Source organism: Phodopus roborovskii, unplaced genomic scaffold (assembly GCF_943737965.1).
Source record: "Phodopus roborovskii unplaced genomic scaffold, PHOROB, whole genome shotgun sequence".
Lineage (NCBI taxonomy): Eukaryota > Metazoa > Chordata > Mammalia > Rodentia > Cricetidae > Phodopus > Phodopus roborovskii.
Genome location: NW_026125059.1, coordinates 12,477,297 through 12,500,373, shown reverse-complemented (window position 1 = coordinate 12,500,373; position 23,077 = coordinate 12,477,297). Strand labels below are relative to the sequence as shown.

The 23,077-nt window shown below is 44.2% G+C and overlaps 1 protein-coding gene across 2 annotated transcripts in view; it reads left to right on the top strand.

The window, feature by feature from the left end:
* Positions 1-23,077, top strand: part of Ncoa3 (nuclear receptor coactivator 3) — an 84,366-nt gene that overhangs the window by 47,743 nt on the left and 13,546 nt on the right. For both annotated transcript variants that reach the window (XM_051186161.1, XM_051186152.1), the window contains exons 3-17: positions 7,609-7,712; positions 7,972-8,144; positions 8,574-8,674; positions 9,856-10,030; positions 11,377-11,562; positions 11,691-11,792; positions 14,129-14,269; positions 14,495-14,642; positions 15,841-16,223; positions 16,353-17,224; positions 18,519-18,654; positions 20,075-20,269; positions 20,632-20,889; positions 20,989-21,118; positions 22,569-22,740. In XM_051186161.1, coding sequence (XP_051042118.1) covers positions 7,627-7,712; positions 7,972-8,144; positions 8,574-8,674; positions 9,856-10,030; positions 11,377-11,562; positions 11,691-11,792; positions 14,129-14,269; positions 14,495-14,642; positions 15,841-16,223; positions 16,353-17,224; positions 18,519-18,654; positions 20,075-20,269; positions 20,632-20,889; positions 20,989-21,118; positions 22,569-22,740 — 3,258 coding nt within the window. In that variant the 5' untranslated portion in view covers positions 7,609-7,626. The remainder of the gene's footprint in view (positions 1-7,608; positions 7,713-7,971; positions 8,145-8,573; positions 8,675-9,855; positions 10,031-11,376; positions 11,563-11,690; positions 11,793-14,128; positions 14,270-14,494; positions 14,643-15,840; positions 16,224-16,352; positions 17,225-18,518; positions 18,655-20,074; positions 20,270-20,631; positions 20,890-20,988; positions 21,119-22,568; positions 22,741-23,077) is intronic.

Genomic DNA, 23,077 nt, shown 5'->3' with positions numbered 1-23,077 from the left:
TTTTTTTTTTTTTTTGTATCAACTGTGAGGGTCTGGAGAGATGGTGCAGTGTGGTTAAGAGCACTGACAACTCCTCCCAAGGACCTGGGTTCAGTTCCCAGTATATGTATGGTGACTCACAAACCATTTGTAACTCCTCAGGCGTTGCATGCATGTAGTGCGCAGACATACATGCAGACAAAACATCGGGGGGGGGGGGGAGAATTGACTATGAGCCTTAACATGATCTTTTTTGTTTTGTTTGTTTTATTTTGTGTTTTGAGACAGAATCTCACTTGGTGACCTTGCTGGACTCCAGCTCTGTAGATCAGGCTGGCCTAGAACTCACAAAGATCCACTTCTTCTATCTATCTCCTGGGTACCAGGATTAAATTAAAACCATCTGCTGGTATTCTGGCTTCAAAGATATGCTTTTTATACCCACCTTCCCCACAGGGTTTCTCTAACAGTGCCACTGCCACTAACTACCCTGCATGTTTCTTAAAACAACAAACACTAATACGTGGCAGTGTTGTCGGGAGCTAATTGGTAAGAGCCTTCATCTGCTAAACAGTTTAAACTGAGTTAAGTCTTCTTTTGTAAATAGGATTTTAATCACTTTAACCTTGTAAAAATGGAGAGTTGAGCCTCTGGTGGTACACACCTTTAATCCTAGCACTCAGGGCCCAGCCTAGACTACCGAGATAAAGTTCTAGGACAGCCAGGGCTACACTGTCACTAGTTGAAATTAGGAGCTGTAAATTTGGTGTGATCCTACTGGTGTTGACATGAACCCTGAGATGGATCTCTTCTTGGCTTTACTTTGTCTGATAAATCAGTGTGATTCAGTGCGTGTGCTCTGCTAGGTATGGGAATCAGTCTCAGCCTTTAGGCTTTGGCTTCAGACAGAACTCCATGCTAACCAGATCTTTTTTGAGATTGACCGTGTGGTACTCAGCCAATGAGTGATGTGATTGTCTTTTCTTATTCTTTGGAATTTATAATTATTTTCACATCCTTTGTTCCTCCCTCCCTCCCCCCCTCTCTCCCTTCCTCCCCCCCCCTCTCTCTCTCTCTGTGTGTGTGTGTGTCTGTCTGTCTGTCTGTCTGTCTGTCTGGTCTCTGTGTGTGGGGGATTACAAATGCTTATCATTACCCCTGGCTTTCATGTGTATTTTGGTGATATTGAATTCAGGCAAGCATTTAACTGGCTGAGCCATCTGCTCAGCATTGAAATACTTAAAAACATTTATTAAGTTTTGCTTTATGAGTGTTTTGCCTGCATATGATGTCCATGCATCTTGTGTATGCGTGGTGCATGTAGAGGTCAGAAGAGGGAGTCAGTGGAGTTATTTGAGCTGCTAGGACCTCTGGCAGAGCAGACAGTGCTCTTAACAACTGAGCCATCTCTCCAGCCCCTGAAATACTTTTTTTTTTTTTTTTAAATTTGAAACAGTAACTGACAGTCTATGGGTTTTCAGAAAATGAGTCAGTTAAACATAGCACTTTAGGGACAAAATCTGATGCTATTTATTGTCAGTAATAAAATCACCTGAAACCACGATGTCAATGAACTTGACACTGGTACCATGAGTACCTTTCATTACTGAATGACTTTTCTGATGAATGATTAGTGATTTGAATGACTGTAGATTTTAAAAGACAGTATAATGAAATTATACATTTACTTTCTATTTGAAAGTAAATTAATCACTATTTGAAATGTTAGCTCCACCCAGTGCTTGCAAAATCATACCTGGAAAAGCTGGGCAGTAGTGAAATCAAGTCATGCATTTCAGTGCAGCAGGAAGTATCGTGGTTTAATAAGGATTAGGGGAAACAAATAGGCAGAATAGTTGTTTATTCAGGGAGGAATAACTTACAACACAGACGATCAGCAGCAGGTTCCTCCGGATGCTCTTCTGTCTGCATCCCTCCAGCAAGAGAGCACTCCCTGGCTCCTCCTCAGACCTAGTTCCCCATGTCACTTCTGCCCATCTCCACTCCAATGGGCGTGGTCAGTGCCACAGACACAGACAAAGTGAGTATCTCACTACCTCACTATGAGGAAAGTCCTTGAGATGGGATTCGGGCCTGATTGACAACTGCAGGAAACCAGAACATAGATGTTGTCCAGAAATGCGCCTCTTGGAGACAAAAAGTTATTCTGAGAAACAAACAAAACAGAAGCTCTGAAAACGGACCTTACCTTTTCATAAGGAAAATCCACGCATGTGATGTGCAAGTGTATTAGTGTGTGCACATGTACTTAGCTATTTCTACCTTTGAATCACTCCAGTCACTGATTTCCAGCAAGACTTACTGTAATACCTAATGCAATCTATGATTCTGTACTTGGTGGTTTCTTATATACTTATTTTGTTGAGACAGGATTTGCTTTGTTGCCTAGGCTTGATTCAAACTCCTTTGGTTGAGATCACCTTCCAGATTCTCTTGTTTTCAGCCTGACAAGGTGTTTCATTTTAAAAGTTTTATTAAGTTTAGTGTGTGTGCATGTGTGTGGACCTATGCCATAGGTATTTGGCTCCCTCCCTTCGGCCTTCTGTCTCTCCACCCCCCCTTACCCCCATCCTTGGCTGTCCTGGAACTCACAGAGATCCACTTGCTTCTGCCTCCTTGGAGCTGGGATCAAAGGTGTGCGCCACCACTGCCTGGCTGATTCTCTACTCTATTGTGTATGAGATAGATGTAGGCTTACTGCAAGTGATTTCCCTGCATAGCCATCTCACCCTCTGTGTTTTAATAAACAAAGTGAACAGGGAAGGCGTGACTCTCCTGGTATTCACTGGTAGTTAGTGTTTACAGAAGACCAAAGTAGACCTTTTAGTGAAGTGATGAACTTGGGATTCAGCTCTCAAACTAGACCCCAGTGAAGCCTTGCCTTCTCTTTATTGTATTGTGTAAGTCACCTGAAAGGGCCAAATCCTTGGGCTCTATTTGATGCCATCTTGAAACCATAGTGTTTGGAATGGGTTACCTGAGTGAAAAGAAATGGCACAGCAGAGTGGAGAAAGTTTCTCTAAATATTTAGTTTCACAAACACAGCACTTTTGAAGATAAGGAAACTTACCAGAAGCATAGCTGGGAGGGAGGAAGAGGACTGGGAGCTGGAGAAGGACTAGGGTAGTGGTGACAGTGTTGAAAACAGAGCCTGTGGCTAGCTAGCCTGGAGCTCACTCAGTTGCCACCGCCTCCCAAGTAGCTGTATGTGCTTTGAAATAATCAGAAACAGAGAGGGTAGTATATAATGTAATGCAAGAAAGTGTGAAAAGAAGCTGGCAGGTTTTTAATTGTAGCACTTGTGGGACTGAGGCAGGAGGATGATGACTTTGTGAGGGCAGCCTGGGCTGTGCTCTGATTGTGTGAGTTGAGCGTAGCTCTAGGAGAGGTGTTGGGTTTGGCTTGAAGAGCAGGTGGGCTGTAGAAGAAGATAGAAAGGATAGGAGGTGCTGCAGTGGCCATCCTTCTGACCACCTGTGGCAGTGCTGTGTGAGGGAGGAAGAGATATACTGAGAGTAAGACCTTGAAAGTGGAGCTGAATCCAAGCTTTACAGGCCAGATTTAGCCTTGTAGGCTGCTAGGTTCTGATAACTAAATTGGAGGAGTCAAGGTTCAATTCCGGGTGTGGTGGCACACATCTTTATATTGTTGTTTTGTTTTTTGAGACAGGGTTTCTCTGTATAGTTCTGACTGTCCTGGAACTTAGTGTAGACCAGGCTGGCCTGGAACTCAGATCCACCTGCCTCTGCCTCCCCAGTGCTGAGATTAAAGATGTGCATCACCACCAATAGGCTAGAAAAAAAACCTTAATTTGATATTGTAGGATTAAGTATTTAGACTAATTGGTGACAAGCCACTAAATTGAGTAGGAGTATCAATTTGGGACTTGTAGTTTTTGGCAAAACCTTTATGTATGAATGTCTCTTGAAGTCTCGTAAATTCTTCCCAGGTGCTTTCCCCTCCCCCTAATTAGAGCAGTCCCAGCTTTTGCATAGTACTTTAAGTAGTTCTCAATAAATCAGTTCAGACCCACAGCTGTTGTTTGAACATTTTCTTAAGTTTCTGTGATTCTCAAGAGACACTACAAAGACTCTCATAATTAGTGTACTTAATCATACCTTGTATAACCCTGGCACACAAGCCTGATGGAGAAGTTGAGTCACAGCTGAGTTCTTGGCCCCAGTGTTTAATCATAGCACGCCCAAGAATAGACACTTGGAGGCTATTTTAGAGGGCTTTTGCTTTTCTCACCTCAGATTTTCTTGCTGTGTCAGTCACTCTTTGCACATCTCATGTGGGAGTAAGGGCAGTATTAGGCCAGAGTATGGTGTAGCCGGTGTCTTGAGGATGAAGCATAATAGCTGTGGAGGTAAACCCCTTACTTCTAGGCACTTCCCTCATGCCCCTAAGCTGAAAATATTTAGTGGTTATGATTTTACTGATGAGCAGAGCAGCTCTCTGCTAACTGGTTGGAGGTAGTGTGACTTACAGCAAAAATGATTTATTTTGGTGATTATGGGGGTAAAGGTGACAAGAAACATTTGATGCCTTTTTGTTGGTTATGGAGTTAGTTATAGCTCTTTCATTCAGGTTCTAGTTGTAGTGCTAGTGACAGTCTGTTTAGCTACTTCCCTATCTGTAAAACAGAATTAACTCTATGCACTGGGGGTCATAATGAATATATATGAGGAGCTCAGTGCCATCCTGCTCTGTCACCCCTCCACTCTCTGTCTAACACAGGAGAATGCTAGCTTATCATTGGGTAACCCACTCCCTCTCATTTTGACACAGTAAGGTTTTCCTTAGGCCCCAGAGTAATGTGTTCAGTTAGAACACATGATCATTTTATCTTTTTTTTTTTTTAAAACATTTTTGTGCCTGTAGGTACACACATGCCTCAGTGAATAAATGGAGTGTAGAGGACAACAGGTGGATCCCAGCGATGGCTCTCTGGTTGCTAGGAACCAGCAAGTGCCTGTACTTTTCTGAGACCTCACCCTGTTCCTGTTGGTCAAGAAGTGCTTCTGGCTAGTTTACAAGCCTTGTCTCTTGTCTGAATCCTGAGATAACAAAAAAGGAAGTTGGTTAATGTTAAGCCATATACCAAAACTGTAATGTCAGTCCTTGTGTTCAGCTACATTAAGTTGGCATGGCTCCACGGATGTTCACTTCCTGCTGTGCACTTGGTGGATGTGCGTGCTTGCCTAGCTTGGCTGTGACCTCTAGAAAGGCGGGCGGTGTTTTGCCAGTCTTAGTAGTCTCTTGCAGATTCTTGTGTAGTTTAAGTTTTGTCACAGAGGATCCTTCCAACAGTAGGTGTTCTGAACTGCGTTCTGCTCTTCCGTGGCATTGGTGAGCTCCCCATTGTGTGCTATGCATTGCTATGCAATGCTATGCATTGTGTGCCGAGTACAAATCCAACCACCTCTTCCAGTTGAACTGTTTTTTGCTTGCAATTCCCCATTCAGGTGTGCAGTGTCAGCCTGTGTTTAACACCAGGGCAAGCACACACTACACAGAATTAGGGATAATTAGAGTGAAAACAAGTATGTTAGTGCTCAGCGCACAGTTTGCTGCTCGCTTTAAAAATGCTCTTTGGATGAAGCGCATGAGAAGCCAAGCTACACTTGCTGTAGTTCTGTCCTCGAGAGAGCCAGGCTTTGCTGTTTCCCACTAGTGGGCCTGTCTACATGATGCTGTAGTCTGAAACTCCTGATTAACCATGTGAGGGTTCAAAAGGTGTGTGTGACTGTGGGTGTGAGGGCTTGTGCTTGTAGTCCCAGTGAGGTAGAGGCAGGAAGACCAGCAGTAACGACACAGTGGGTTTCAGGCTAGTCTGTGTGATGAGGCCCTGTGTCAAAACAAACATGACCTACATATTTTTAAGTTTGACCGTGTGTGGGGTGTTTTTTTGTTGTTTTGAATTGTCCTTTATGGTAGTATTATGCCACCTAGTGGATATGTGACATGTAGGCTGACTGGCTGGCTGAAATACTAGATGCATTTTAATGCTCGATTTAGGATTCTTTGGGCCAGTGATTGTCATGCTCAAATGAAAGTTTATTATACATGAAAGCTTAGTACATGAGGTTTAATAGAACCTTCACATTATAAGCTCAAAACGAAATGCCCTGTGTTTATCTTCTTAGTGCTTGAACATTATTTTTTCCACCATTCAGTATGTAAATAATTGTTGCTGTGTGGCTTACGGTAACTCTTGTCTTGAAAGAGTTTGTCAGGATTTATTCCTATGCTTTAGTAGAATGTAGGGGAGTTTTACTGTAATGTTTATGTAGCCTAGGCTTATTTGTACTCAACAGAAGAAGAACATTAGGTGATAAATTCAGAGAAATGATCCCTGGACTGCGTGTGTACTGGAGAATGAATGTGTCAGCGGTTAGGAACACTGGCTGTTAGGACTGAGACCCCCAGGGTCTGTTCCCAGCACACCCACATGGTGGTCGCAACAGAGTGACACCTTCTTTTGGCCTCAGTGGGTACTGTGTACATATGGTGCATGCAAAACAAAAGTGAAAATATTTAAAAAGATTCTAGTTCTGTTTTGTTTTTTGTTTGTTTTGTTTTTAATACAGGGTTTTTCCTTTGTAGCCCTGGCTGTCCTGGGCTCTGTAGACCAGACTGGCCCTGAACCCATATCAATCCACCTGCTTCTGCCTCCCGAATGCTGGGATGAAGGGCTTGCGCCACCACCACATGGCTTGAAGAGTTCTTACTAAATCACAGGATAAGCTTTTATCTGTGTTCTACTTGGAAAAAATATAAACCCCTACCACAGGGTTTCCTTTGAGTAACAGTCCTAACTGTCCTGGACAGTCCCTTGTGGACCAGGCTGGCCTTGAACGCACCGAGGTCTACCCACCTCTGCCTCCCAAGAGTTGGGATTAAAGGCGTGTGCCACCACTTCCGGTCTAAGATTGGAGTCTTGATAAGTCTCATTAAATATGATTTATTTTGTGTTATGTGTATTGACTCAGGACTACTCTGGTCCAGATTGGCCTGTAACTTTGCTGTGTAGATCAGGTGTCATAGTTTAGGTTTCTACTAGAGACACCATGACCATAGCAACACTTATAAAGGAAAAACATTAATTGAGGTGGCTTACATTTTCAGAGGTTTAATCCATTATCATCATGGTAAGACATGGTGGTGTACAGGCAGACACGGTGCTGGAATAGTAGCCGAGAGGCCTTCATTTTCCAGGAAGGCAACAGGAAGTGGTCAGATATAGAGGGTATTGCTTATGCATATATGAAACCTCAAAGCCTGACTCCATAGTGACCCTTCTTCCAGCAAGACTGTACCTACTCCAACAAAGCCACACCCCATTTGGGCGCCATTTTCTTTCAAACCATCTCCCCAGGCTTACACATAACCTTAATCTTCTTTCTTGTCTGTGCCTTCTGAGTGCTGGGGTTACAGGCTTGTACCACCATGCCCATCACGGTTACCATGCAGCAGAGCTTTGAGCTTGTGTGAGCACACTCATTCATGACAAGTAGACTGAGAAAGGACTTCTGGACCATTCTGTCATATGACACTTCCATAGAAAAGTCCATGTTTTAGTGCTTATTTCATTACCTCTTTTAGTTGCTGATCTTGTTCAAGATGAGTGGACTAGGTGAAAGCTCCTTGGATCCTCTGGCCACTGAGTCTCGAAAGCGAAAATTGCCTTGTGATGCTCCAGGACAGGGGTAGGTGATTTTTCTCCATTTTTCTGGGTGGAGGAATTGGGGTTGATTTTTCTTAAAGCCAGTGGCTAATCAAAGGTGGCACTGAATTCAGAAAGTCAGGAATTTCTACAATGTTTGTTTTTGTACCACCACGTTTAGACAGTTGTCATTGCCTGAGTTTAGTTTGTTTCCACTTGGAACTAATGGTGTTAAATGGGCAGATTCTGCTGACAGCGTGCTTGAGAGTTGTGAGCTGTGGCTTTCTCCCTCTTTCTTTCAGTCTTGCCTACAGTGGTGAAAAGTGGAGACGGGAGCAGGAGAGTAAATACATAGAAGAACTGGCTGAGCTGATATCTGCAAATCTTAGCGATATTGACAATTTCAACGTCAAACCAGATAAATGTGCGATTTTAAAGGAAACAGTGAGACAGATACGACAAATAAAAGAGCAAGGTAATACAAAGTCAGGAGATGCCCACCTCCCATGTTGGGTCAAAGGGATTGAATAGTGCCTCACTCATGCTAAGCAAGACTCACCCCAAAGTCCCAGGAGTTGACTGGCTTTGATTTTTAGGAAGCAACAGAGAATTGGTAGAAGACAAGTGTTCCTCACCATGCCATATGCTGGCGGGAGGGAAGCTGGGGCCTAACGACTAGCACCTTTAGCAGAAAGGGAGCCCAGTGCCTTCTACATGTACCTACCTACCCGTGTGTGTGTGTGTGTGTGTGTGTGTGTGTGTGTGAGAGAGAGAGAGAGAGAGAGAGAGAGAGAGAAACAGACAGACAGACAGACAGACAGCGTGTGCATGTGAGAGACAAGAGAGTGAATGCGTGTGTTGAGGTAAGTGCTGCTCACTGCAATGCTTCCTTCTGTGTCTTCAGGGAAAACTATTTCCAGTGATGATGATGTTCAGAAAGCTGATGTGTCTTCCACAGGACAAGGCGTCATTGATAAAGACTCTTTAGGACCACTTTTACTACAGGTAGGTGTGAAGATTGTAGCTGTTCAAAGCATGTTGCTACTTTGGTTGTTTTACCATGATAATTATATGGTGTTGGAAATAAGAAGTTAGTTCAGTATTCTTATAGTAGTCACAAAATACCCTTGTTGGCACTATACAGTTCTTAAAATATAACACACACAGATACACACTTACACTCCTGAGGAAGAGTAGCTCATAGGTTTATAGGTCACCAGCATCCAGGGTTGCTGCTTTGTGTAATTTAGTTCAGACCCTTCTGTGGCTTTCCCCATGATTGCTTGCACAGCACACTATAGTTTTATGTTTTCTTTTTCGTGCTTGAGATTGAACCAAGGCCCTCCCACATGCTAGGTGACCACAACAGGCAAGCATGCTACACCCTCAGACTTAGCTCTACTCTTGGAGAACTTTATTCATGGTGCTGGGGAGGGAGCCCAGGGCTTCATGCATGCTAGGCAAGTGCTCTATGATGGAGCAGCACCCAGCTTGTGAGGCAATTTCAAACACTAGACATGTGCACGTTTTTGAAGTAATTGCCTTGAGAAAAGCTGATTAACTGTGGCACAGTGCTACTTCAGGCCATCGAGGGCTTCACAACTGCTCTTTCTTTTAGTGAGTTTCAGCTACTTCTGTGCCCTTTCATTTTAAGATTCTTTTTACATGCTTGTTTAGGAACAATATGGTAGGTAATTCCTATAGTTTAACTTGGGACTAGACAGAAAACTTGGGAGAACTAGGGGATCTCAAAACACCCAGCTTTTTTTTTCTTCTTCTATATAAGCCCTGAAATAATCATGCTAATGTTCATAGAAGTGATAGTTTGTAGTTCACTCTAATTATTGTCTCCTCTGCCACCCCCTGCCCCCTTCATCTTCTATTTACAAAGAAGGCTGTAGTCTTGGTCTGCTAAGGCTGCAGTGACAGTATCCCAGAGTGCATGGCTCAGACAACAGGAATTTATTTCTTCAGTTTTACAGGAATTTATTTCTTCAGTTTTGGAGACTGGAGTCTGAGATCACGGTCTTGGCAGGGGTGGCTTCTCCCGATACCAGTTGTGTTGACCTGGGTTCTCTTTCATACTTACTGACCCTAACCCTTGGGAAAAGAGGGGAAGGGCTTTAATGCTTTTGGGGCTCTGGGATAGTTTTCATGATAGTTTGTATTAATATATCCCACTGTAGGCATTGGATGGTTTTCTGTTTGTGGTGAATCGAGATGGCAACATTGTTTTTGTGTCAGAAAATGTGACACAGTATCTGCAGTACAAGCAGGAAGACCTGGTTAACACAAGTGTCTACAGCATCTTACATGAGCAGGACCGGAAGGACTTCCTTAAACACTTACCCAAATCCACAGGTGTGTTTGTTTCATATTTTGTGAGAGAGAGAGAGAGAGAGAGACAGACAGAGACAGAGACAGAGACAGACAGACAGACACAGACTGACTCTCAATGTGTGATCCAGGCTTTCCTTGAACTCTATTTCATTCATTCATTCATTCATTCATTTCATTCGAGGCAGGCTTTCTTTGTATGTAGCTTTGGATCCTGTCCTGGAACTAGCTCTGTAGACCAGGCTGGCCCCAAACTCAGAGATCTTCCTGCCTCTGCCTCCCGAGTGCTGGGATTAAAGGATGTGTCACCAGCGCCCTGCTGGAACTTAGGTTTTTGTCTCATGTGCTGGATTATAGGTGTGTGCTACCATACCTGGCTACAGGTATTGGATATAAATGTGTGTTTTCTAAATATGTTTAATTTTTTTTTCTTGAGAAATTGAATGTGCTTTTTAGGAAGCCAGGAACTAAGACTTAACAAGTGATTGCCAGTGAAATTTTCAATTTGGCCTAAGCAGAGTCAAAGCTGGGGCCCAAATGTCCAGTGGAACTTCTGGTGTGGCTGAACTTAATCAGATGTCGTTGTCATTCTGAGATGTTAGTATGTAGGTGACACCACGTAGCTAGTTGGATTCTGTTCTTTTCTTATCTATATAGGGTCTCATGTGCTATCCAGGCTGCTCTCCAGGCCTCTTGGAAGCTGAGCCAGCAGCATGCCCAACCATACTCAACTTAAAGCTTGGATTCTGTTTTTGGTTTTTTGAGACAGGATTTCTCAATTGATTATGGTTGTCCTAGAACTCACTTTGTAGACTAGGCTGGCCTAGAACTCACAGAGATCTGCCTGCCTCTGCCTCTCAAGTACTGGGTTTAAAAGTAACACTACCACTGCCAAACTTTAAAAGATTTCTAAAAAAGCTTATGTATGTATCTATGTGAATGTTTGCCATGTGTGACTGCAGTGTCGTTGGAGGCCAGTAGAGGGCATTAGATCATCTGGAGCTGTGGCTGGTGCTGGGAACCTCTCTGGTCCAGGAAGAGGAACAACTGCTCTTAACCAGTGAGCCATACCTCCAGTCCCTAGCTCAAGTTTTAATACATTGTGTGTGTTTGAGTATTTTACCTGTATGTATATATGTTCATCATTTATGTGCCCAAGGTCAGAACTGGAATTATGGATGATGATTGTGTGTCACTATGTGGGTGCTGGTAACTAAACACATCTGTCCTCTGCAAAGAGTGACAAATGCCAAGCCATTTCTCCAGCCCCAATCCTAGCTTGAATTCTTGATAATTTTTGATTGAATTTTACCTGGCTTTTAAAAAATAATTTCAATTTGTTTTCCAATTTTAATTGGTTTTTTCAAAAGTTAACGGAGTTTCTTGGACTAACGAGACCCAGAGACAGAAAAGCCATACCTTTAATTGTCGTATGTTGATGAAAACACATGATATTTTGGAAGACATGAGTGCCAGTCCTGAAGCTCGTCAGAGATATGAGACAATGCAGTGCTTTGCCTTGTCCCAGCCTCGAGCTATGCTGGAAGAAGGAGAAGGTAAGAGTCAGGGATACATGAGTGTGTCTGTCCTAGTCCTTCTCACTGATACTGTATCCTTGCTCTCTGTTGAAGAATGGTATCTAAACTGAGTGTAATCTGACCTGGTTACCTTTTGTTGCTTGTAGACTTGCAGTGCTGTATGATCTGCGTGGCACGCCGGGTGACCACAGGGGAACGGACATTCCCATCAAGCCCCGAGAGCTTTATCACCAGGCATGACCTGTCAGGTAACCAGCCTTGTGCCTTTTCTTGGAAACTCTGTATACATGAGTGTGTGTGCACTTGTCAGAATTAACTCTGCTACCATGTGTGCCAAGCATGGATCATAGGTCATCAGTAATCACTTACTCATCTTGGTGAGAGCCAGCTTCCAGCCTAGCCTGGGTTTATTTATTGTATGACAATAAGAAGAATTTCACAGCTGGTTGGTGGTGGTGCTCAGGAGGATCTCTGTGAGTTCGAGGCCAGTCTGGTATACAGAGGGAGTTCCAGGACAGCCTGGGCTGTTACACAGACACAGAGAAACCCTGTCTCAAAAACAAACAAACAAACAAAACAAAAAAAAAGGGGGGGGGGGGAGAAAAAAATTCACTAAAAACCTTGGCAATTGAATTGAGTATAGTTGGCACTTAAAATTCCCCAAAGAAAAGATAAATACATGTAAAGGCACCTGGTCCTTTCTTCAACTAGCAAAACCCCCTCTTTTGTTTTTCCAGTCAGGGTTTCTTTCTCTGTGTAGCCCTGGCTGTCCTGGGTCACTCCATAGACCAGGGTGGCCTGTCTCTGTCTCCTGAGGACTGGGACTAAGGATGAACATCACCACCACCACCAGGCCAAATGGCACTTTCCAAAAACATTGACTTATGAAACTGGAGAGATGGATTAAGCGCACTTCCTGCTTGTTTAGAAGATTCAGGCTCAGTTCTCAGCACCCATGCAGGGCAGGCAAATCACAGCTGCCTGTAACTCCAGCTCCAGGGAACTCAGTGCCTTTTTCTGACCTCTGGCCACTTACATACATTTACACAGACAATGGAGAATTTTAAAAATATCAAAGGAAAAAAAAAATCAGTTCATCCATTGACTTATGCAGTGTGTGTGCACATGACCCATAGTGTGGCTGGGAGGATGGGACAATGTAGAGGGGCTTGTGTTCTTTACCATATAGGTCCTGGGTATCAGACTCATATCATCAGTGGCACTGTGACTGTTCCCTCTCTAGTCCCCAAAATAGCAATTTGTGTGAGAATTCTTTTCTGTAACTTTATTATATTGAAATAAGTTTTCAAAAATACGTAGAATTTTTAATAATGAGGGTAATTTATTTTTGTTACTTTATTTATATGCAGTTGTGTTTTGCCTGTGTACCACAGTATGTCTGGTGCCCCACATGCCAGAATATGGCATTGGATCTTCTGGGCCTGGGGTTATAATGGTGGTGAGCTGCCATGTAGGTGTTGGGAACTCAGCCTGTGTCCCATGAGAGTAGCCAACAACCTCTGAGCCAACTCTCTGACCTGGAAGAGTAATTCTTGTCATAAACATGAGGTTTTGTTTTCTTCTACTTTTTAAAATATTTTATTTTTTCTTAAAAAAAAAAAAATAAAATAAAAGCCAGGGCCTCACAATGGATTCTGACCTGGATGCAGAATGTTGCCTCAGCCTCTTGAGTACTGACATCCCAGCTTTGATCTGCTAATTTTTGGCCACAGAAACCCTGAATTAAAGACCTTGGTTGTTTGCAACTTGCTGTCCACCTTGAGTGTTTTTGCCTGAGTGTAGAATAAAGTGTTGGATCCCTGTGAGTTACAAATGGCTGTGAACTGTCATGTGTGTGCTGGGAGTTAAACCTGGGTCCTCTCTGTGCAAGAGTAGTCAGTGGTCTTAGCAACTTTCCAGAGCCTGCCTGCCACCCTCCACCCCCCTTCCTGGTTTTCAAAGACTCAGTGAACCTCATGTGGCTGGGCAGTCTGGGTAGCCTCTGATCTTCCTTTCTTTGCCCAGTCAGCTCTGAGATTACAAGTTTGTTCCACTCCACCTAGCTTTTTTTTTTTTCTGGGTGCTTTAGTCACTGAGCTATCTCCACATCCCAGTGACATGAATTTTTATTTGTCATTTGATCTTTCCCTTCTTGCTTACTCTAATTTTCTCTCTTCCTCTCTCTGATGCATTGACAGTCCCTTATTTCCATTTCCTTCTCTAAGTAACATTAAGTGCAGCCAAATAAAATTTCTTTAAGCCCTTTAGTGACTAGCATTTAAAAATCCATTTCATCCAAGCCCTCTTCTCCCCCCCCCCCCCCACTACAAAGGAGCATCAAGAACAGTGCCTTCTTACTAGGATCTGCCCCTAGAGCCAGATGGAGTGTGCGGTTGCATTCCACAGCAGGACATGCAGACTGTGATCAGCTTCCTGCTGTGTTGTATGTTAAAGACAGAAGGCAGAGCTGAGATTCTCCTCCTTTATCTCACTCTGAAGTACTAGAAGGTATTGAAGTACTAGAGCTAAGTAGCAGAAGGTACTTGTGGGCAGGGTTGAAATCTTTTATTTTTATCTTTAATAGGAAAGGTTGTCAATATAGATACAAACTCACTTAGAGCTTCCATGAGGCCTGGCTTTGAAGATACCATCCGAAGGTGTATTCAGAGATTCTTTAGTTCGAATGATGGGCAGTCATGGTCCCAGAAGCGTCACTATCAAGAAGGTAAAGGCATTTAGAGTTGATGCTGCTGCAAAGGACTCACTGTGTGAACAGCACACTTGTCCTGCTATGTGGTGGTTTGGGGAGAGGGGATGATTTTTTTATGCTTTTGTTCATGTTCACATGGCTTATAAAACTTTGTATTTGAAGCTCGAGTCCTTCCTGTCTGTTTCTGTATGCACTGGTCTAGTCTCAGATAACCAACAACAGTATGCTTTTCCTCAATAGCTTATATTCATGGCCATGCAGAGACCCCAGTGTATCGCTTCTCATTGGCGGATGGAACTATTGTGAGTGCACAGACAAAAAGCAAGCTCTTCCGAAATCCCGTAACGAATGATCGTCATGGCTTCGTCTCAACCCACTTTCTTCAGAGGTGATGACACTAATTGCACTCACATCCTCTCAGGACGCTTTGCTATCAATACACAAAGGTTGAAAAGGCAGGAAAGTTGTTGGATTTGGTGAAGTGAATTTAGATATCTAGGGATGTTTTAAGGTTTTTTATCTAAAGTTAATATTTTCTACTAAATTGCTTCCTGGGTAAGGCCAGGGCGCGGGATGTGTGGGGAATGAGGGTGAGGGTGGTGGTCTGTTGGGAGAGTAGTGGGTACCTTGTTACATTTTGTTTTTAGTGATGTATTTATATTGTCTCTAGGGACTGACTTTAGAATAAAAATAAAGGGTAGTAATTACTTATGTTATTAATGGTAAATTAACTGCATAGAGGGGGAGAGATTCACTCATTATTGGCTTGAGGAATTGCTACATGCTCCCCAGGTATGGTCAGCTAGGTATGGTCGGCTGTAGCAAGGCCTCACAGGCTCCAGATAACATGCTATTGGAGTCACTCACTCAGCTGGTTAATGCTTGCCTTACATGATGCCCTAGGTTTGATTCCTAGCACAGTGTAAATTAGGTATGGTGGTATACTCTGTGATTCCAGCACTTGGCAGGTGGAGGCAGGAAGATAAGTTTAAGGAAACCTTTGGCTTCATAGTAAAATCAAAGCTACTCTAGGCTGCATGAGACCCATCTCAAACCAATCAACCAACCAACAAACAAAAAACAACAACCCCAAGCAAATCCCCAAACTCAGGCCTAGTGGCTGAGACAGTATGATCTCAAGTTCTGACTGAGTTAATGAATGATTTATTTCAAGGCCAGTCTGGGTAACTTATGAGGCCCTGTCACAAAAAGTGGGTTTTGGGAAAAAACAGAACAAATAGGGGCTAGAGGTGGTTTATTACAGAGAATCTGATTCATAGCTCACAACTGTCCATAATTCTGGGGGGACCAATGCCACCTTCTGACCTCACAGGCACTAAGCATGCATATGGTGAAATTATACACATGCAGGCAAAATACCAATACATGTAAAATTAAATCTAAAAACTAAAAAAGCAAGGCAAGGTATTGCTGGCTTGGCGTGGTGTTTAGCACCCAAAATGGTGTTGGAGTGACACCTCATATATGCTCCTGGGCACTTCTCTCCCACTCTCTTCCTTCCCCTTTTGCTTTCCCTTTATGCATGGCTGCAGTTTTTTAAAGGAAAAACTTCTGTTTCTTTGCAGAGAACAGAACGGATATAGACCAAACCCAAATTCTATAGGACAAGGCATTCGACCTCCTACAGCAGGTTGCGGCATGAACATGTCTCCCAATCAGAGCGTACAGACCCTGGGCAGCAGAACCTATGGTGTGGCAGACCCCAGCAATGCAGGGCAGATGGGTGGAGCTAGGTACGGGCCCTCCAGTAACATAGCCTCGCTGACCCCAGGACAAAGCCTGCAGTCACCATCTTCCTACCAGAATAGCAGCTATGGGCTCAACATGAGCAGCCCTCCGCACGGCAGTCCCGGTCTTGGCCCCAACCAACAAAACATCATGATTTCTCCACGTAATCGCGGGAGCCCCAAGATGGCCTCGGCTGCACACCAGTTCTCTCCTGTTGCAGGTATCCACAGTAGTAGCTTTTCTTTTGCTTTGGTTGTCTTCCCATACCACTGTCATTCTTTGAGATGGGCGCTTTGAAGTGTGGTTTCTTAGCTTGTCTGAATCTCTCCTGATCTTTCTCCATGTGCAGGTGTACACTCTCCCATGGGATCTGCTGGCGCCCCAGGGAGTCACAACTTTTCCAGCAGCTCCCTCAGTGCCTTGCAAGCCATCAGCGAAGGCGTGGGAACTTCTCTTTTATCTACTCTGTCTTCACCAGGCCCCAAGTTGGATAACTCTCCTAATATGAGTGTAAACCAGCCAAGTAAAGTGGGCAGGCAGGATTCCAAGAGCCCCCTAGGCTTATACTGTGAACAGAATCCAGTGGAGAGCTCATTGTGTCAGTCAAATAGTAGCAGAGACCACCCCAGTGACAAAGAGAGTAAGGAGAGCAGTGGGGAGGGCTCGGAGACCCAAAGGGGCCCCCTGGAAAGCAAAGGCCACAAGAAACTGCTGCAGCTACTCACGTGCTCTTCTGATGACCGAGGCCATTCCTCCATGACAAACTCCCCCCTGGATTCAAATTGCAAAGACTCTTCCATTAGCGTTACCAGCCCCTCTGGAGTGTCCTCCTCAACGTCAGGGGCAGTATCTTCCACCTCCAATGTGCATGGGTCTCTGTTGCAAGAGAAACACCGGATTTTGCACAAGTTGCTGCAGAATGGCAACTCACCAGCAGAAGTGGCCAAGATCACTGCAGAGGCCACTGGGAAAGACACTAGCAGTACTGCTCCCTGTGGAGAAGGGAGTGCCAGGCAGGAGCAGCTAAGTCCCAAGAAGAAGGAGAATAACGCCCTCCTCAGATACCTGCTGGACAGGGATGATCCCAGCGATGCCCTTGCCAAAGAGCTGCAGCCCCAAGCAGATGTGGGCGACAGTAAACTGAGTCAGTGCAGCAGCTCCACCACTCCCAGCTCCAGCCAAGACAAGGACTCCAAAATTAAGACAGAGACCAGTGAGGAGGTAAGGTACTCTGTTCAGCTCCTTGTCTGGTTATAAACAGGATGTGGTACCCCCATCAATTGTTAGTTTTAAATTTAAGGACAACCTTGAGCTTTATTTATTTACTATAGTAACATTTATTCTATAACTTTCATTTATTATAGGGAAGGTGTGAGTGTGAGGGAGGGAGGGTGAGTGTGTGGGTATGAGACAGTGTGAGTGTAAGAATGTGTGTCTGAGTATCTGAGTGTGAGAGACTGAGTTTATAAGAGTGTGTCTGTGAGTGCAAGTGTGGCTATATGTGAGTGTGTGTGTGTGGCGCGGGGGGGGGGGTTGGTGCATCATGCCACATTAAAGGATAGTCATTGGGAGTGGGTTCTTCTAGCGTGGGGCAGGAGATTGCACTGAGGTGGTCAGGTGTGCAGGCCAGCACTGCCTCCTGCTGAGCCATCTTCTGGGCCCTATAAATAAGTCTGGAGGGGCCAGTTTGAATTTTTCTTATGGAAGTGGGTATGCTGGCTTGAGCAGCTTGGGTTAAGGACAGTAGGCGTTAATAGGAAAGTTTGCGTTTAGCAGCATAGTTTTACTCCTTGAGTCAGACTTCACGCATGTGAGAGAGAGCACATTCTATGCTAGCCTCTTGCTGGAGTGAGAAAGCCCCTTTTAGGGAGAACGAGAAAGACCAGAGCCTCATAGGGTACGGGCCTGCCTTTGCCTTATCTGCATGCCTGTGAATGCTCTGCACCTTCCTCAGAGACCTGTGGTAGGAAGACAGTGCAAGAGCAAAAAGTGCTGCATTGGAGAGCAGAGTCCAGCGAATTACCGTAGTGGCTGAGCCGTGCAGTGAAGGCTGACATGGGGAGCGCCTAGGAGAGCAGCCTTTGATCTGAGCATTGCCTGTTCGGGGAACCACCGGGGGTCTTGTTCATCTGTTCTTTTGTTGATTTGATTTAGAGAGAGCGCAAGAGAGTCTCACTGTCCATCCCTGGCTGTTACCACTGGGGCAGTTCCTCTATATATTGCAGTGGAAGCTATTGTTGTGGATATGACTTTTGAAGTATTTTCTGCGTCTCAGAGTGAGGCAATTTATGCTGTAGGCTTATTTTTTAGGGATTCTAAGATCAGATTCTGAAGATCTATATAGCACCCTGATACATACCTGGAACTGGAGTGCTGGGATTGAAAGTGCGAACCACACTCCTGAAGTCACTGCTGTGTTTTACTGGGTTCCTGGCTGGTGATGTTTCTTTTGCTGCTGCCTTGATAGCTTCATCTGGTGTTCCATGCAGGATAACTTGAAAAAGTTCATTTTCAGGTATCCGGAGACCTGGATAATCTAGATGCTATTCTTGGTGATTTGACTAGTTCTGAGTTTTACAACAACCCTGTATCTACAAATGGCAGCCATCCAGGGACCAAACAGCAGATGTTTGCAGGACCAAGTTCAGTGGGTAAGGAAGTACCAGAGTTTTTCGCTTTTGAGGGGTGAAGTTGGGTGGAAGGGCTACAACCCTCTTTATGGGGAGCCTAGGCTGGCTCAACTCCACGTCCCAGATGCAGTCGTACCCCAAACACCCTGCTAGCTTTTGATTAGAAACTTGTCAGCACAGCTGCATGTTCCCTTATACCAAGACCAGGGATCAGCAGCGCCTGGAACTTCACACACAACACAACTTCTGCCTTGCTGGGTTCTTGCACTCATTGCTATTGTCTGTGTAGTTATTTTCCTGCATCCTCTTCCTTTTTCAGAATTACATTTCATTTCATTTTGTGTGTGTGTATGTGCACGCACGCACACTTGTGTACATGCTCACTACAGCATATGTGAGGTTGAAGGTCAGATTGTGGAAGGTCGTTCTCCCCTTCTACCCCGTGGGTCCTGGGTGTGGGGTGCTACTTCAGGCTTGGCGGCAGGTGTCCTGGCTGCTAGCTGTCTCACTGGTCAGGCGTTCATCTTTCCCCAGTAGCCTGATATTAGAGAGCCCATATCTGAGCCTGGGGCAGATGTTTTTCTTAGACATAGAGAATAGGGTTAAAAGATGAAAACTGGATTAAATACTTGTCATTTTTGTTGCTTAAAGAATCTTGTTATTTAGCCATGAGTTGTTTCTACCCTCTTCTTTCTCCTCGCCCTTCTTTGTTTCTTTCCCCTCCTCCTCTTTCTGTCTTTGAAAAGGGTTATCTGTGTAGCCCTGACCTTGAAATCACAGAGATCCATCCGACTGCCACCTGAATGCTGGGACCAAAAGCATGGCCACTACACCTAGAAGTTGTACTCCCTCTCCCTCATTTTTCAATTGTACTGTTTCCTAAACTGAAATGGATAGTCAAGCAGTCAGAGAGGTTGGAAAAAGAAAAGGGTTGGGAGGAAAATTTACATTTATTCCCTGTTTGATTGGAAGGCAGTGTAACTGTTTTTATTGTACAATTGTGAGTAGAGAATATGTAGAAGTACATATGTGGGAGAAGATCTAGGAATTAAAAATATGGATGCATTTTTCTCTCTCTGCTTCCTTGCTTTGTGTTGCTGGGTATCTGCACACAGGGCCTCATGCATGCTGAACATGGGCCACTAAACCACACTACTCAGCCTGTGTTCTGGCACTCCAATGTGAACATCATGTGTGACCATATTAGGCTACAGCTGAGTGCTGGCACTTCAGCCAACATGCAGATTAGTGTTTGTACTTTATTTGGACTTGGAGCTTTTTTTTTTTTTTCTTTCTTTTTTGGCATACCTTATTTTGTAAAAGAAGGTGGTGGTGGTTGTTTTTATAAGAAAGACTTTGTGTGGGGCTTAGTGGTGTTTGTTTCTTGCACTTGATTATTTAAATATTGAGTCAGCAAAGGATATTAATGTGTCTTCAACAGGTTTGCGAAGTCCACAGCCTGTGCAGCCTGTCCGTCCTCCGTATAACCGAGCTGTGTCTCTAGATAGCCCTGTTTCTGTTGGCTCTGGTCCTCCAGTGAAGAATGTCAGTGCTTTCCCGGTGTTACCAAAACAGCCCACACTGACTGGGAATCCAAGAGTGATGGATAGTCAGGAGAATTACGGTGCCAGTATGGGTAGGTTACTTCTAAGTGTAGTGATTTCCTTGAAGTTCCTTTAAAATACAGACAACTTTCAAACATTAGAATTAAGTAATATTTTAAAAATATTATTAGTAGTATAATGTTCCTTTCTTGGTGTGTCTTTGTTTTATGTCTTGAGTATTTAAACTTTTTAGTTCGTTGGTTCTGGACTGTCTCTCTAACCTGTGAGTGTGTGGGAGTAGTGGCTTCTAGATACTGCCTTTGTAGTTGGCCAGCCCTGCTCTAGGATGGCAGTGCTCTGTTGTTCCAGCCACTGTTGTATATAATGGCTCTCCCTGTACACAAAGGGCTTTGCTATGTTCTGGTTGAGGCCTGATGAGTTCTACCTCCTTTAGGTGGACCAAACAGAAATGTCGCTGTTGCTGTGAATCAGACTCCTTCCCCAGGAGAGTGGGGTTTGGCTAACTCAAAGGCCAGCAGAATGGAACCTATGGGATCAAGTCCCCTGGGAAGGGCAGGAGACTACAGTGCTGCTTTGCCAAGACCTGCCATGGGGGGCTCAGTGCCCACCTTGCCTCTTCGTTCTAATAGAATACCAGGTGCAAGACCAGCATTGCAGCAACAGCAACAACAGCAGCAGATACTTCAAATGAGTAAGCTGTCTATTTCAGTAAAAATGAAAAAGTACATGCTTTATGGTAATTTTGTTATTGGCTCCTTTGAAAATTCATGGTCTGCTTTTGATCCCCCAGGAACTGGTGAGATTTCCATGGGAATGGGGGTCAATCCCTATGGCCAAGCAGCAGCACCATCTAATCAACCAGGCTCCTGGCCAGAGGGCATGCTGCCTATGGAACAAGGTCCTCATGGGACTCAAAATAGGTAGGGCTTTATATTGTGATGTGGGAAATGTTTGCATTGGATTTAAGAGCTGAGCAGGAACAATTCTGAAAGAGTAAGAAATGTTATAGTTGACTGTTGGCCATCAGCTGAGGCAGCAAACAGAGTCATCTGGGAGGGGAGAAGGGGATAGAACCACAGCTTAGCCTTCAAGCCTCCAAAGGGCCTTAGGAAAGGCATCTCCCAAGGAGAGGTACTCATTAGCAGCAGTTGGTAAAGGCACGTTCTGACTACTTATATAAGTGATGTTCTGGTATTGTCTGTTTCTCTGAAAATTAGTTTTAAAAGATTTACTTATTTTAAAAAGATATAATGGGTTTTTTTGTCTTCATTTGTGTCTGTGCATCCTGTGGGTGAAGTGTTCACGGAGGCCAGAAGAGGGTGTCAACCCCTGTAGCTGGAGCTACACATTGTTGTGACCCTCCATCTGGGTGCTTGGAACTGAACCCACACCAGCCTAGCCATCTCTCCAGCCCCTGAAAATTAACTTTTTTTGTTTCTTTGGTTTTTCAAGACTGGGCTGACAACAATTTTTTAAAAGATGTGGGCAAGAGGTGTTGCTTAGTGGTAGTTTATTAAACATATTAAAAATAAAACACAGAATGAACTTACAATGTTTTCTTTCCTAAAAAAAATAAAAGTAGGTGCAACAATTTGTGCCCATCCTTACCCATGAAATGTTTTTAGGAAATTATCCATTGTTAAAGGTTAATTTTTGCCAGGAGTGGTACACACACCTTTAATCCCAGCACTCGGGAGGCAGAGGCAGGAGGACCTCTGAGTTTGAGGCCAGCCTGATCTACAGAATGAGTTCCAGGACAGCCAAGACTGTTAATACAGAGAAGTTCTACCTTGACTCTTCCCCCTCCCAAACATACATATTTTATAGTGGTTATTTTTAATTTGATGTTAAATGTGAACTTTGTATAAATCTCAGCATTTAACATTAAACAGGAGAGATTGGTGTTCAGCCATCTCTGTATTGGCCTGCCCTTGGGGTTTCTGACAGGATACACCCTCAGCTGCAGCCACTAAGAGCACCACCTGTGCACATTCACTAAGGACCCTGCCCGCCTCCTGCCCCCTGTCCCCCTTCCTCTCTTTTCTTCTGCTACCCCTGTCCCTAGATGCCAGTCTCCAATCTCCCCTCTTTTCCCATTCGCTTTTCCCCAATAAAGAAGCCCTCCACCCAAGCTCTGTCACATGATGGTCTTTCTAAAATTATACACAATTGGTGGGCAATTGGTGGGCATGAGTCTGAGGCTAGACTTAAGGGATTTATCAAGACTCTCGGAAAACATAAGCCTAAATAGCAATAACAAAGAGCACTATTAAAGTTTTTCTTTGGATTTTTTTGTGGTCCTGAGTGTGGAATGCAGGTTCTCATGAACCCAGTCCAGCAGCATTAAAGCTGACTCAAGCCTCTCTCTAGGCCTCTTCTTAGAAATCCTCTGGATGACCTGCTTGGGCCGCCTTCTAATGCAGAAGGCCAGAGTGACGAAAGAGCACTGCTGGACCAGCTGCACACACTTCTGAGCAACACAGACGCCACGGGCCTGGAGGAAATCGACAGGGCCTTGGGCATCCCTGAGCTTGTGAATCAGGTGAGTGACAGTCAATGTGGAAATGTAAGAGTGCCAATGAGTATTCATTGCATATTCATGAGTACAAGCACAGGCTTGAAACAGGACTCTGTGTCTTTGTATCACTTGTGAGAAAGTGCACGTTTGTATCTCTTTTTACCACAACCAAATAAAGAGCTTATGAAACCACCATCCTTTTTAAGATGCTGCTTAGTTTTTTAAGTTTAACTTTATTTTTATTTTGCCTGCATGTATATCTGTGTACCATGTGCATGCCTGGTACCCACAGACACCGGAAGAGGGTTTTGTATTCTTTGGAACTGTTAAAGACAGCTGTGAGTCAACATATGGGTGTTGG